Source organism: Rattus norvegicus, chromosome 1, assembly GCF_021556685.1.
Source record: "Rattus norvegicus strain SHRSP/BbbUtx chromosome 1, alternate assembly SHRSP_T2T, whole genome shotgun sequence".
NCBI classification, from domain to species: domain Eukaryota; kingdom Metazoa; phylum Chordata; class Mammalia; order Rodentia; family Muridae; genus Rattus; species Rattus norvegicus.
In genome coordinates, this window is record NC_141534.1 from 5,403,451 (window position 1) to 5,419,806 (window position 16,356).

The following is a 16,356-nucleotide window of genomic DNA, read 5'->3' on the forward strand; positions in this document are numbered from 1 at the left end:
GGGCATGGCTGTGAGGGGTTATCCTGACTATGCTAGCTGAAGTAGGAAGACCAATCCTACATGTAAGCAGCGCCTTCCATGGGCTGCGGTCCTTCACTAAATAAAAAGGAGAGCATGAGCCAAGCTGTAGCTGTCAGGGGTGAAATGTGTGCTCCTGGAAGGACTGTGCACCAGTTCCTCTCCCTTTCCCAATCCTCCAGGCATTTTGGATATACGATATGGCAATATCCCATAGAGAAGAAATTCAGAAATAAGAAAACTTTACAAACACACATATGTTAGCAGCTCAGGATGTAGACAAAGAGCCCTAGGTACAAAAGGGCCACTTTCCAGACTTGGAACCTTAAGTAATTAGCTTTGTCTATTCCCATTCTAATAATCTAAGAAAGTCACAGTAAAGTTTTAGCCTTTTTTAACCCAGCACAGCATCCTAATGAAGTTAAGAATATGTGCCTAAAAGGTTAAGGTGTAATAAACTTTATACCTTCTTTACAAAATCAAGAGAAGGAACGTAAGAGCCTAAGTTAACCATAAAGTCCCTGAAAAATCTCTGCAGGATGTCCTCCTACCAGAACACTTCATTTTGCAATGGGTAGCAGTTACTGCAAGACTCCTAACTGGTCAAAGCACTTAGAGTGACTTAGTGTTTAGCCATGCCATGCGCACACAGACACACACACACAGCTTGGAAAAATCATGGAAAAGGGAAAGCCAAAGAATGTGAAAGCCAGACAAAGGGAAAAAGAGTATGAGACAGTTTTCTAGACATAAAATGGCTATTGTACTCATAAACTCACAGGCACTGGAGCGGGGAGGTCTTACTTTGGTATTTTTTTGGTCCAACTGATTTTTTTGTTTTGATTTTCATTCTGTGTGTGTGTGTGTGTGTGTGTGTGTGTGAGAGAGAGAGAGAGAGAGAGAGAGAGAGAGAGAGAGAGAGATCATGCATGATAGATCATGGGAGGGAACTGGGAAGAGCTAGAGAAGGGAAACATCATTATAAATATATTGTGTAAAATTTCTAATAAAAAAACTGTGCTGAACTGCTATCCAGTATAATGTTCTCAGGAGAAGAGACATTACAAACAAGTGTTGAAATGACTTAGTGCGTGACTCCAGGTCGGAGAGGCTTTGTAAATTCTCAGGCTTTCCACTCAGACATTTAACTTTTAAATAAGTGTCTTGGCAAAAGGAAAATAAAGTGATAATCAGGTTACTGTACATTTGCTTTATGTAAAGTTTCTTTCCAATCATAAAAGTTCATGACTGTTAGCCAACTCACTCCCAACAGTCCAGGTACGCTTTTACTTCCTAGGGGCAAGCTAAGAGAACCGTGGGAAATAACTTATCCATTTGCCCTTCTGTATTAGCTGAGAGAAGAAAATACTTGAGTCAAATCCTTCATAAAAGAAAGTTTTGGATTATAGATGTCTAACAAACTTTCTGGTGCTCAGGCTAACATCCTAAAATTACACGAATAGGGAAATATCATTAAATGGAATTACCTGAGAGATGATTAGTTTAAGAAAATTGAAATTCATAAAAAAGAAAATTTTATTATTTTTAAATGTATTAACTAACTCAAATTAACAATGGCTAAATACAGACTGCATGAGTACAAAAAAATTAAGCAAGGCTTTAAAATATAACAAAACGATTCCTATATTATTAATTGGATTATTTATAAAGAAAATGTTACGGAAGCTGAGATGCTAAGTGTGGGTCCCGGAGACCTGGAGTCTGCACGTAGCCCGTGACCTGCCCCCAAGTTATCTCGATTGGTAAATAAAGATGCAGATAGCCAATAGCTGGGCAGAAGAGGCAGAGGTGGCGGATAGGGATCTGGAGCTTAGGGTTCCTTGGAGGAGACCGACAAGGGGAAGAAGGCAGAAGGAAGGAGAAGCTACCATGGCTTGGGAGTAAAGAAAAGGCGGCTCTGTGGGCTGGCCAGGTGGAGTTGAGAGCCGCCAGATGAAACAGAGTACAGAGGAAGGAATGACTCCGGGTCACCGGAAGTAATACTCGGGGTCACCGGAAGTAATACTCAGGGACACCGACAGGACACTAGACAGAGTCTAGAACAGATTGGTGTAAATATAAAGGCTGTGTGTGTCTTCCATCCGGGAGTGAACGGTCAAAGGCAGGGCAGGAACCTCGGCCTGGATTTAATAATTCTACAACGGACAATGTCTATAAGACAATGTGACAGATGACAAGCGCTGCAAAAGCTGTGGACTAAGTTGCTAAGAATGACTACGCCACCAGAAAGGACCCGCCTGCACTATCAGGAAATCAGGGAAACATCCTAAATAAGAATGAGTACCCTGCACCGATTAGACCTTAGTAATATTTTAGTACTGTTAGTCCTGTTTAATTGGAAATCATTCTAGTTCTTCAACTGGCTCGCCATAGTGAGTAACAACATGACTGCCTTATTCAATTCACAAACTTCAGTTCAATCTCAACCTCTCGGCACAAGGGCTGTCTTAGGAGAGTTTGCACATTTAAAAGTCAAAACATCATGGATTTAATTAGCAAGTGTTTACTTAGAAAAAATTCTACCTTCCCCTCGTCCATGGGATTATCACTTATATGGACAACAGGTCCTGGGTGAGATTTAGATGACCTGAAAAAAAAATGAGATTTCTTTACTCAAGTAAAGTTTCAATATTCATTACAATAAAAAAAGAGATTCATTTATGAAGAAAATAGTCCAGTCAGTTGTCAGAGAAAACATAGTGAAAATCATATGGATATAAGACAGCAAGCTTTATAATTGCCTTATAATTTCTCTTTATTATATTTTCAATTTAGTTGAAACACTTATTTTAACATAGAAGATCCCCTTTAGATGTGACGTCAATATTTTAAAGCAATGTGGTGTTAATGCAAGGTATCAGCTGGGGTAGCCCGCCCACCTCTACAGCTCAAACTGGAAGAAGAAAAACCGTTCCTTTTATTTTATTTTGAAAACATGCAAATTAATGCTATCTATTCCTGTACTAGAGAATAAAAGAAAGTATATGTAAAAAATATTACTGGAATGGTGCCCAAACATTTGGGAAAAAAACCATAGCTGAATGCTGAAGGGCTGGGAAAGGGTGCCACTTCAGACCTGTGAAGACTATACCACCTCCATCCACCAGATGTCATGATCAACTCTAAGACCGGACTGAACCTCTGCCCCCCACACAGCCCCCAGCTTCCAAGAAAGGGTAGAGACATCCTTGCCCCAGAAAGGAAAACTAGCTTTCAGCCCACCACATCTGAGGTAGGTCACATTTCTTTGTCTGTGTGAAAAAATTAAAACTGTGGAATGCATTTTTCAAGGACTGTTGCCAACAGCCTCAAACATTTATTATTCACATTCTAAATAAAAGCTTACAAAAGAAATGATACAAAAACGTTCAGTAAGTAAAAATCACTACTGCAGATTCTGGCCACCACTGTGCAATCTGGTTTTTGTTAATCTTGGTGATAAAATAATTTTTACAAACATTTATATTTCTTCTATTATGAAAGAAGAGCTTACATTAGTATTTTATAAACACTGGGAACAATACATTTGTGGTCTGTGACAACTACTTTAAAAATAATTAGAAGATTAAAGAGAAATAATTGAATTAGGAGATAAGTAATAAATGTGAGTGTTTTCAACCCCACAGCAATAACTACTACATTGCAACTACCAACTGTGATAGTTTGCACACAGGTGAAATATACAGTATACATTTATAAATGTATGTGAATATGAAAAGGCTCAGCTTCGTCAACTGTCATGAAAATAGGATAATACTTATAAATGACCAAAAGATCTGTATATAACATCAGGAATGCCTGACCTCCCAATCCCACATAGATTCACTAACTGGCTTTTACATAAAGATAGATTTGACACATTCACATTCAGATTTGGAATATTTGCTCAAACTTACAGTTCGATGGCTTTATTCCACATAATGACGTAGCCTGAGAGTGTGAAGGACTCCACATTGACAATATGTATATTACCTCGTTCCGTGCCCACATAGAGCCACTTACTCTGGAAAGGCAGATGGCAAAATGTAACCCTGCGAGAGAAAACATGGACAGAATGGAAATAACGAGAATGGCTGATAGAGTCTTCCTGACTGTATTAGATGATTACTTATTATACATAATTAGAAAGGTGAAGATGGATAATAAAATTATAATCATTCATCTATTCACTGTAATTGATAGTTGTGCATGTTAATTCAAATATATTGTCAAGTATATTCACAATAACAGAAATGTATGGCCTTACAGTACAGCATGTTCAAATGGAAAGGGGTTTTGAATAAGAACGTGTTTCAAATCTGGCTACATTATCACCTGTGAACAGATCTAATGTTCAACCCTAGTGTAAGACAAATAATAATTAGTAACAGTAAGGAACATAAACAAATAGTATGCAACGAGAATAACTACTTCTGAGTTATATGCACGGATGTCATCCCAGGCCTCTGGCAAGAGTGAGCACACATCATATTTTCTATTTCCATAAACGCACAATTTTGTTACATAAATTTTACAAGATGAAAAATGCACATTTAAACAGTGAAATATAGCTTATGTTCTTATTCCTTTCTAGAGTTAATGTTCAAGTAGACCTTAAGGTTTAGACATTTGTATTACTTAATGTTTTATATGACAAAATGTACTCTTTCTAAAGAATGTACAAGAATAGACTGTAGGGAGCTACAGGTATTAAACCAGGAAACAACACAGCCCGATCATCCCTTTTGACATTGTTGGGACTAAATGCGTTCCAGATTCCAGACTTTCTCATATTTTAAATAGTAGCATATTAATAATGGGATATTTTGGGAACGGGACTTAAACCTGAATACAACATTGATTTAAATCACATATGTTCCTGGTTCATATAGCCTGAAGGTAATTTTGTAAAAGTTTTGTGTACCTACATTTTGACTGAAGCCTGTCTTTTGAACTCAAGTGTGGAACTTTCCGTTTCTTGTGTCATGTGGGTACGCAAAATTTCACATTTTAGACCTAAAATAGCCTACTTCAGACATTTAGATTAGAAATGATCAACCTATACATCACTATTTCCAAGGCAGTTGAAATCCACACCACCTTTTTGAAAACCTTAAGAAAATCTAAGGAAGAGGAAATTTGGATTGATGGGTAAATGTTGTATCTTAATCATGATAATGCTTTATTAGACTGTGTATATATGTATCAAAACTTAAACGGCATACACTGTCTACATTTTAGATGCATGTCACTTATAACTCAAAATTGCCTAGCATTTTTGTTTTATCAGGTCTGTGTATAAGGAATTATGAGAAAAGATCTAGTTCTAGTTAACATATAGACATGATCAGTAGAGTAAGACTGCCTATATTCAATTTCCTGATGTGTCATTTATTAGCTACAACATTAGGTAAACTATTCGGTTTTTCAGTCTCCATTTCTAGGTTGCAAAGCACGATCTCACACAACCATCTGAGGGTTAGTAAGGCCAAGCACATTAGGCACTAACAACAGGGCCTGACAGGAAACATTATCAGCTGTGTATTATTAAAAATGAATTACATTCTCCAGCTGGAGATGTGTCTCAGCACCCGAGTAAGAGCACTGGCTGCTCCTCCAGACAAATCTTTGACTCACAGCACCTACATGGTGGTTGTACAACATGGCAGTTGTAAGCTGAACCATGTGGGTACTAGGAACCGAACCCTGGTCTTTTAGAGATGTAGCGAGAGCTCTTAATAGCTCAGCCAACACTCAACCCCCTAAATTACAGCTTTCTAAAATTTCTCTGATTATTTAAGTGAGCAGAGGAAAAAGGAAACACATGATGTTAATCACAACCAATCCAACAATTTATCTGTCATTTCTTTTTTTCCTGGTTCTGAGCATGTGGTTGTATGAAGAGTCAGAAAACTAAAATTCCTCCAGCAAGCAAATAAGAGAAGATGGACTTGACAATGTCCTTCCAGTCAGTGATGTAAAGTAGCCCAATTTCCCAATTTATAAATTGAGAATGCTACCCTTCTTTATCGAGATCAAAGGTTAAGATGAAGATGAGGTAAAGCTTTTTTTATGCCAGTAACAGAGAAAAAGACATTGGTTACTTTCTGAGCGACATGAACCTTTGTGTATGTGTATGAATGAGTGTTGTTTTTTTTGTTGGTGTTGGTTTTTTTGTTTGGGGTTTATTTGAGCACTTAATGAAATGAAGTAAGTACCCATAATAGAAGTATAACACTGTGATAATGAAGGACCTGGGGACAAATGAATGTCAAATGATGGGTGGAAAACGCATGATCTCTAATGATCCATCCCCCAGCTACTATATTATTGTCAGCTGTGCCAAAGGCAGAGGTTTGAGAGGCGTTTACAAGTTCCAGCTAATTTGATTTTCAATGTTTTCAGAACCAGGTAGCACACACATGATGAAATCTACCGAAGACAAGCATGGCTCAGGCCCTCAAGTGATGCCAACAGGACATTTGAGAGTGGCTGGCTAGATCACCTGAAAGCTGGGGACAAGGGGAAGTCCTCCTGCCTCACCACACTGTGCTGCTGGCCCAGAGAAACATGAGCAAAGAGGACACTGGGCACTGTTGCTACTTACGCCTGAGGATGGCTTCTCATCCAGCAGTACACAACCGAGCTACTACCATCAACCCAAAATAACTTTAGCTGAAAATGAAGATGGCATAAAAGTCAAACAGGAAAATGAATTCCCTTTAAAAATGTTATTGAGTCTCGGCGAGTTTCATATCACATACCCTACTCATTGCCTTGTCACTCAGCCTTTGCGACCTCCCCCCAAATAATAATTAAAAAATAAAACAAAACATAAAATAACTGTCACTGTGGAAGCTACACTATGTCACCCTTCTGTCCACTCGTCTTTAACTGCAAATGTTCACTGCAGTGAAGGCCTCTGGTCTGACACAGTATCACCACTGATCTTCAGCAGGACAACTCCTGCTGTCGCCCTGTGTCATGGAGCTCTGGCAGCTTTGGATCTGAAGGACCAGCCCTCTCACATGCTCCAGTAGTTCACAGATGAGATAGAGGTTAGGGTGATACAAATCAAAGCACTGCACAGCCATGGACCCAGATGTGGGCCTCAGTGACAGCAGGGGCTGGGACCCTACCAGGGCCTCGGGTGGCAAGGCAGGCCAGGCACAGCAGGGCACATCTCTCCAGCCTTGAGCCTCCAGCTCCACATCTCAGACTGTTCAGCCTCTCTTGCTCTCCCATCTGCATACTATATACACGAACGTCATAGTGGCTCCTGCTGTGGGAGGTCACGTGGCTGGTGGGCCTCTGGTGTCTTCCTCCTGCTGGAGCTATAACATGGCAGAGAGGACAGGCCTTGGAGTGTCCCTCATACACTGTACCATGTGCTATGGCAGCAGTTGGGCCTCTGGGTGTCTACAGCAAGGCTGTGCCATGTGGTGGTCCATGCTGTAGCTGCAGGCAGGACTCTCTCTCGGTGTCCTGCCCATGTTGGGTGGCATGGTGGCAGGCAGGCCCCTTAGCATCTTATTATTTATTTGTGTAGGCTAGAAGTCTATGAATAGAGTAATACTCTCTATTCAGTCATTTCTCTCAGCCAATTTCCATGTCCCAAAGTTTAATTAACAGAACAAGGAAGTTGCCCTGAACTGAACTCAACACTTTGGACAGGAAAATATATTCTTACACTTATAAAATTAAGTTTAGAAAGCCAGAAAAATGTCCAAGGAATATATACCATGCCATGTACCACAAGGCTGAAATACTAACTTTGAATCAGAATCAAATTCATATTCTTTCTTTTATATTTACTTTCCTCCTCCTACACACAGACACACACATATACACACAGACACACACATACACACAGACACACACAGACACACAGACACACACACAGACACAAACACATGCACATATGAACACATACACACACACACAAAGACACAGACATACACACGTACAGACACAGACACATACACACATACACATATACATACAGACATACACATGTACAGACACACATACACATACAGACACACACACACACACGCATATACCTACGTGTGAACTTATACAAATGTGTTATATTAAAGTTCGTTTTTGTTTATTTCTCCTTCCCCCATGGTTTTTTCCCCCCCGTTTTCCAATTTATAAAATTTTGTATGTGTGCACACGCGTGCGTGCGTGTGTGTGTGTGTGTGTGTGTGATGATGTGGGTGGATGTGTATATGTATGAGTGCATATACATGTGGATATGTGTATACCAGTGTATACCGTATATACACGTACAGCTCTGGGCAACACTTTCTAGAACAACTTTTTCCTGAACCATGGGTTCCAGGAATGAAACCCACACTGCCAGTCTTCTGTCCCAAGTCCCTTTTACCTGCTGTGCCATCTCTCTTTATTTTTTGTTTCTGAGTCAGTGTCTCATACATGTAGCCCAGGCTACCCTGTTAGTTGACATGTCAGGTCTCTTCACAAATGGACTTCTGGACTGACATTCTGGGTTTTCATCCATTTGTCAAATCTTGTAAATCACTAAATTTAATTTCTAGAGCTCGGCCAGGGAGGCGCAGGGCTACCCAGTAAAACAAGCACCACAACTTTGTATTTCTCTTCAAATTATACTATTTTCGGTATTGTTCAACCTCCTTTTCACCATGTAAGTTTAAGAATCATGAATGACCTTTTGAAAAGTTTCCGAGTGCAATGCTATTGAGTTTATAGATGAATCTGGGTTATCTGTGTGAACACCAGCTCGAGTCTATCACACTAACCTTAACGACCGTTCGTCCTGATAGAAAGGAGTTCAGCCACGAGGGGTGGGGCCCCGTGAGTCACTCATCTACCCTTGCCTGGGTGTTATGTCTTATTTTTATATGTGACCAACTAACTGTTAGTAGTTCTTTCAATGGAAGCTTTTTCTTAAGCTATAAGTTTTCTTCACTTACACCCTGACCAGTCATGTTTCTCCTACCTTCTGTTTTTATTACCATTGCCCTGGCAATTCTATCAGAGGAAATCTGCATATCGTTCCCCTTGATCACAGACTCACTGCCTTGAACTGTTCATCTTCATTCATGTAAATTAATGTTAACTGTAAGTGGGAAGTTAGTAGGGAAAGCAGCTTATTTCTGACACTAAGAGGCCGAAGTCTAACTGAGCACAATAATTAGAATAAGGCAAAGTGAAGAGAATTGCAGAACCAGTGAGCACAAAAGGGAGCATAAGTAACAGCACCACAGTGTGCACCAGCGTGAGCACTCACTACAGCACCACAGTGTGCACCAGCGTGAGCACTCACTACAACACCACAGTGTGCACCAGCGTGAGCACTCACTACAGCACTACAGTGTGCACCAGCGTGAGCACTCACTACAACACCACAGTGTGCACCAGTGTGAGCACTCACTACAGCACTACAGTGTGCACCAGTGTGAGCACTCACTACAACACCACAGTGTGCACCAGTGTGAGCACTCAATACAGCACTACAGTGTGCACCAGTGTGAGCACTCAGTACAACACTACAGTGTGCACCAGCATGAGCACTCACTACAACACCACAGTGTGCACCAGTGTGAGCACTCAATACAGCACTACAGTGTGCACCAGTGTGAGCACTCAATACAGCACTACAGTGTGCACCAGTGTGAGCACTCAGTACAACACTACAGAGGGTACCAGCTCTGATCATCATGGCACACAGTGGATCATAAACGTAGTCAGACAGTTCTAGATCTAGAGCGAGTGAAGAGAAGGCAGCACTTGTCTGAGGCACGCAATCACAGGCTCCTGTCACCTCATCCTATCTCTTCCAGCCCACACTAGCAATGCTTATAGTGATGTGGACTTCTCAGTAATTAATTAGGTGAGCAGATGCCACTGTAGCTACACCGTTTCACACCAGCCACACCATCCTCTGAATATAACTGTTTTTCTAGACCTTTGCTCAGACAAGAGTGAAATGCTTACACTTTCCATAGGTCTTCGATCTGGTTTATAACAGTGGGCTTACCTTTTATTTCTTAAAGGAGCCTCCTGTGAGAATAAACACTGTGGGGAGACCCGAGTCATTTGGTAAGCTGTCACCTTGTATTTTTCTCTAGGCTACATTTTCAAAAGCATTCTCTCCTTTGTCACTTCCATCAGAGCGTGAAGTCTGCTGAGTCCTGGTTCCTATATACGTCTTCCTTCAGTCAGCACTCTCTTCTTGCATTGTATCATAAAGAAGCAAGTCATACCTTTAACCTTTTCCTGTGAATCTCAACCTAAAAGCATGCTAACCGTGCGGCCATCAGTAAGGAGACGATTGGCCCCTTGTGTAAAGAAGAACCACTTTCTCTAGCTTCCACTACCGCATTTCTCCCTGCACTCTGGGTCTGGTGACAACCACAGACAGGAGTATGAGAACTACAAACAGCCTATTTGAGGCAATTGGAGGCCTTCTCTCGTACACCTCAAAGTCCAAGGCCCATCTACAAGAGCCACTGCCACATGCGTTAGCCAGTCACCAAGCACACATGAAGCACAGGACTATTTACCAGTGACGTCACAGCTCATTTAGATGCCCTTTACAATGATGTTGAGAAGTACTGTTCTCTAGGCATAGTAAGGCTGCTACCCACTGGGAACCAGAGTGAAGTGATTAACCAAACCAAAGACTCACAGGATCGGCCCTAGATTCCCACCTGAGATTAATATCCACCCCTCTCTCCCTCCCTCTCCCACTCTATCCCTCCCTTCCACTCTGCACATGATCCTGTCTTGGCTGCAAGTGGTGTTGGCTGGTGCTAGAGGAGACAAGAGGGAGGGGGACAACTGAAAGGAGGATTTCATCTCTGCACTTTTCAAAAGTTAGTCACTCTTCCTAGGGCGGGGCCTTTCCCTGATAAACTGTTCTGGGATCATGCACATTCTAATAACCCTTAACCCAAGCTCCTGTAACCCAGCCCTCTTAACTCACTGGCTCAGCAGGCTTGACTTAGGGGGAATTTGGGGGTTTTTTTGTTTGTTTTTTTTTTTTAATCTCTGTGAATGGTACCCAGTTGAATAAGTGAATTTGCTTCTCTTCAGGAAAAGTACTAACATGTATTTGCAAAATGAAACCACAGAAGGACTCATTTCTCAGAACACAGCTCTTGCAAGTGACAACATTTCTGGATTCTAAAATTGTATTAGTTTTTATTGCTGCGTAACAAATCACTAGAAACTTAGTGAGTTAAAACAAGACTCACTATTTCGGCTTCTGTTGGGTCTAACATCTGTTTAGATCCTGCACCTGGAGGCTCTCTGCTTAGCAACAGAAGCACCTGAAATGCAGGTTTCCAGGCAGCCCAGCTGCCTTCCTAAATATCTTTTTGAAAACACTGAAACAATCTTCTCCAAGCTCATTTGCGTTGCTAGAAAAATCCAGGGTCTGCACTTGAAAGACAGTCTACAAGTTCTAGCTCTCCCTCGGACCCTGACAGTGAGATTCACTCGATCTCCGTGGCCAACACTGACGAAGGTCCCTTTTACTAAACCATCTTAAACCCCGAGGTTTATCTGTCAGGAAGACTCTAAGTGTATTCACAACATTCCCCTGATTACATCGAGCCCACTGGGTATAATCTTCCTAGTTTAAGGAGAACTAAAGTAGGACTGTAGTCACACCTCACCTAGATGAGTGTGTTTAAACAGAGGACAGCTCCGTGGGGTCAGGCAGATGCTTAGGTCCCTGCCTCCCTGGCTACATAACCAGGAGTAGGGCTGTCCCTGGGCATGTGGTAAGTACTACAGCCTTTTAGAGAGCTTGGAACACTGCTTTCTTACCAGCAGGTCAAGAAACACTCAGCCTCCTCCTACTTTCTGAAAGGCGGCTGTGGCTTTAGTTGGTACTTTCTGGGCGACAGGTTTTTAAATTTACATTAGTGTCTAATTTAACTGTGTAGATTATTACTTAGTTATTTCACTGCACTTTTTTAACCTTCTCAAACCTGAAGCAGTATTGCTGTGGTCCACTCCTCTGGCCGGAGGCCGGTATGCAGAAGTGAGATTCCTCAGCATTCTACCCTGTGTTCCACCCACTGCTCCAACATGATGAGCTCTGCTATTTCTGATTCTGCTGACCACTGGCTAAGTGTGGCTCATTTATTCACTTCTTTGGGTGTTTTTATACGACTGATTCTACTGAATAAAAGATGTGAATATACTCTCATATTCACATTTTGTAATATGGCCTCTTCTTTAATCTCATCTTTTTAATTTTAATTTATTGTAAGGCCCCTATGTAATCTGATCAATCTCTCTAAATATCTATTTCCTTTTGTCCAAAGTTTTGGCTTTTACAGGTACATAATCTCAGAAGTTACCCAAAACTTTCTTATCACCTTTTTTTTTAAAAAATAGTTTCAAGTTCATTACATGGTAACTTTTTAACACTGAAAAATTTGTCTAAACATACCTATTTCTAATATGACTTGTGTCTGCACTCATCCATCTTCTGAACAGTGCTGAATATCATTCTCAAATTCCTGTTTCGTAGCCCTGAATTCCATCCAATCAAATCATCTGTGTCTAAGGTATGTACCCTTTTCACTAAGCTTTTTGTCAAAGAAAGGTATTATGTGTGGGATGTGGCAGTACACCACCTGTAGTCCATTACTGGTGATGGGGAGGCAAGAGGATCAGGGAGTTCTAGACCTGCCTGTACTACATGAGACCCCACGTTTTTAAAAAAAAACAAAACAAAAAACTCAAGTGTTTTGACAAAGGCTGTACTTCTTGATCTTTTATTCTATACTGAATTACACTTAATCATATTTAATTGTACAATAAATTAATTCAAAGTCTTCCTAAGACTTGTATGGATAATTTTTAGTTTAGATTTTGGCCAACCACATGTTTCCAGCTCCTAGTTTTGTGATGCATACATGCCTGAAGAGAAAATCATAAGCTTCATAAATAATCAAAACACCACAGTTTGGTTAATGTCATATAAACTAATGGTATAATGTGGTAAAGGACCTTTTGTCACTTCATTAATTTATTTATTAAGAAGTGGGGCTAGGAGAGCAGCCAGGCCCTGCTGCACACTGGGAGTGCAGACATTCCACTGGTTGGTTGCTATAGGAACGATGTTTTCCAATCGCCAAATAGTTATTTTCTTATATGACTTTTATTAACTATCAATTATTCTCCAATGCTAGTTAAACTAAATTCTGAGTATATCACATAATGTACTTTAGAATACATAATGATTACTTTTAGATTAAAAGGATGCATCTACAATTAAATGAAACAGCCATAGATAAATTGTAAATCAGAGTATTAGAAAAATGCATCTTTAGAAATACATTTCAGTATCTATTGTCTTGCAGCTATTAGGGCATTTGAGGGGAGGAAGTCTTCCTTACAACATTTCAGTGAGGAATATTTTCTTTATTTCCTGAGAATAAGTAACATTTATGTGGAAGTTTCATAAACAATAAGTACTATATGTTCAATGTAAATATTAGACAACTTCAGCCCAGAATAGGGAGTCTAAATCTTTACCCCATTTCCTAGTTTTAACTGTTTATATTTCTATTTGAAAACTCATGAAAAAATTTAGCATTGTTGAAAATAATGCTCATTTGAATTCATAGTGATAAGTTACAAGTAGGAGGGGGTAGTTATATCTGCTTATTAATCCAAGAATTCTTCCTAATTAAATGTCCTTCAAAGGAAAAATGTCAAAGTGTACACCAAATGGAACACACTCTGCAAGTGTCACAAAGAATTTCACTTATCAAATTCTCAGTTTCGATCAAAGCCAAGACTTTCTCCTGCACATGAATAAACTCAGTGGTGCGTGCTAAGATTCCCAGTACTAAGCGAGAACAGCAGAAGCAATGCCAGCTTCCAGGACTGCACAGTAAATTATCACAGACAGAAATTTCTGTTCTTACAATTCTGGAAGCTAAAGGACAGACATCAAGTCCCCAATGAAGGAGTTAGAGAAAGGACTGAAGGAGCTGAAGGTGTTTGCAACCTCATAGGAAGAACAACAATATCAACCAACCAGACCCCCCCCAGAGCTCCCAGGAACTAAACCACCAACCAAAGAGTACACATGGACAGACCCATGGCTCTAGCTGCATATGTAACAGAGGATGGCCTTGTTGGGCATCAATTGGAGAAGAGGCCCTTGGTCTTGTGAAGGCTGGATGCCCCAGGGCAGGGAGGTGAGAGGGAATGGGTGGGTGGGAAGTCATCACCCTCAAAGAAGCAGGGGGAGGGGGGAAGGGATAGGGGGTTTATAAAGGGAAAACAGGGCAAGGGGATAACATTTGAAATGTAAATAAAGAAAATATCCAATAAAAGACACCAAAAGAGTTCTGAGGGCTCTGGAGCAGGCTGTTACTTGCTCTGTGGCTTAATTTCTCCTATTGCAAGCTACCCTTTACTTTATGAATTAAAAATGCATTATTTGACATGATATTCCTTCCTTCCCTGGTGTGTGTGTGTGTGTGTGTGTGTGTGTGTGTGTGTGTGTGTGTGCGCGCGCGCGTGTGTGTTGTCTTTTTCTCCTACAAAGATAACACTCACATTAACTCAGTTTTTTTGGAAAGATCCTACTTCTAAATAAGGTCACCTTTGGGGGTTGGGACTTCAACAGTTTTGGGAGACAGCATTCAGTTTGTAAGAGAGGTCAGAGCAGTGAAGACCACATCAAAGTGCTCCCTAAGACACATCACTGTTTCCAAACCCTTTCAATGGTAGAGCTCACACTGCTGGCACATGAGATCCTGTGGCCAAACTGACATGGCAGATTCATCTCTAAAAGGCTGGAACCTGGTGATGGCACACAGCCTACATACTAATGACAGAGAAAAACAAAGAGTGCCTCACTGCTGAAGTCTGAAAGTAAGGACCTTTTCTTTTTAGGCTCACTTCTACCCTGCACCCTGGTTGGTGTAAACCACTGCCTGTGAGGCTAAACTGACCTGCACCATTCTCTGAAGTCCCGGCCTCTCCTGGCCACTGCAGAGAAGAACGTGACTATATTTGGAAGACGAAATGACCAAGACGAAGTCACTTATCAGCCCTAATCCAGTATGGATTGTGGGGAGCCCACGGAAGACAGGGAGATGACATCCATCCTCAGGCTACAGCTTCAGAACCACCCTGAGACCCGGAGGGAGATGGGGCTCAGGGCTTCAGCTGACTGGACAATCAGTGGGCTGCTCAGCCAGGAGGACAACCCTATGCTTTTCCTTGCTCAAAATCAAACATCATCCCGTGGAAACTATAGTATGTATTTATTCATTCAGTATGGAAAATAACATTTAATTGGGAACCTGGGAAGTTTGACTGTCCTCTTGGCTTTCACCAGTTTCCGCAAAGTAGGACCCAAGTCCTTGTTTATGATGTCAAATTCTGCCCAGCACTCAGGACTAAGATACATGTTCTATAATTATCCTCAGATTAAACAGGAAAACTGGAAAAAAGGCTGTTTAACACTTAAAAAAAAAAAAAAAGTAAAGACCCAGGGACAAGGGAGGCACCCAAGAATTAATGGGGGTGACCTTAGCTACGACTCACTAGGGATATGGAACCTGAAGAGGCCACCTCCTGTAGCCAGGCAGGAACCCTGTAGGACAGTGACATTGATCTGCCCACATAACTTTCAACCCCAAATTCATGCTGTCTGGTAATGCAGGCAATCGGGAAGCAGATGGAGGGAACGGCCAACCAATAACTGGCCCAACTTGAGACCCAAGCACCAATCCCTGCCACTGTGAATGCTACTCTGTTGCTTGCAGACAGGAACATGCTGTCCTCTGGGAGGCTCCACTCAGCAGCTGACTTAGACAGATACAGACACACACAGCCAAACAATGGATCGAGCTTGGGGACTCTTATGGAAGAATAGGAGGAAGGATTGTGGGCCCTGAAGGGGTCAGAAACTCCACAGGAAGACCAACAGAGTCAACTAACCTGGACCCTTGGGACTCCCAGAGTCTGAGCCACCAACCAAAGGATACACATGGGCTGGACCTAGGCCTCCCAGCACATGTGCAGCTTGGTCTTCATGTGGCTCCTGAACAACTGGAGCAGGGCCTACCCCAAATGCTGTTGCCTGTCTGGGGGATGTGTTCTGGTAGCTGAACTGCCTTGTCTGGCCTCCGTGGGAGAGGAAGAGCCTAGCCTCACAAAGACTGGTGCAGGGGGGAAGATGATACCCGGGGGGGGGGCCCCATCGGCCCAGAGGAGAAGGGGAGGGGAGAAAGGAGAAGGGTTATGGGGAGGATGATGGGGAGGAAGAAGTGAGTGGAACATAAAGTGAATAAGTTAAAAACAAAA

At 41.5% G+C, this 16,356-nt stretch overlaps 1 protein-coding gene, 1 long non-coding RNA gene and 1 other non-coding gene across 13 annotated transcripts in view; 1 reads left to right on the forward strand and 2 right to left on the reverse strand.

Moving 5' to 3' along the window:
- Stxbp5 (syntaxin binding protein 5) overlaps nucleotides 1-16,356 on the reverse strand; it is a 152,786-nt gene that overhangs the window by 85,944 nt on the left and 50,486 nt on the right. For all 10 annotated transcript variants that reach the window (NM_178346.2, NM_030843.3, NM_178345.2 and 7 more), the window contains 2 exon segments: nucleotides 2,563-2,626; nucleotides 3,936-4,070. In NM_178346.2, coding sequence (NP_848036.1) covers nucleotides 2,563-2,626; nucleotides 3,936-4,070 — 199 coding nt within the window.
- On the forward strand, nucleotides 2,043-6,862 carry LOC120098776 (uncharacterized). Of its 2 annotated transcripts, XR_015644578.1 has the most exons (3): nucleotides 2,043-2,411; nucleotides 2,815-3,271; nucleotides 6,424-6,862. It is a non-coding gene; the product is annotated as an uncharacterized LOC120098776 (long non-coding RNA). The 2 variants fall into 2 exon arrangements; XR_015644577.1 differs by lacking the exon at nucleotides 2,043-2,411 and having other exon boundaries at nucleotides 2,453-3,271.
- On the reverse strand, nucleotides 7,560-7,690 carry LOC120100355 (small nucleolar RNA SNORA36 family). The gene has a single exon (XR_015655762.1). It is a non-coding gene; the product is annotated as a small nucleolar RNA SNORA36 family (small nucleolar RNA).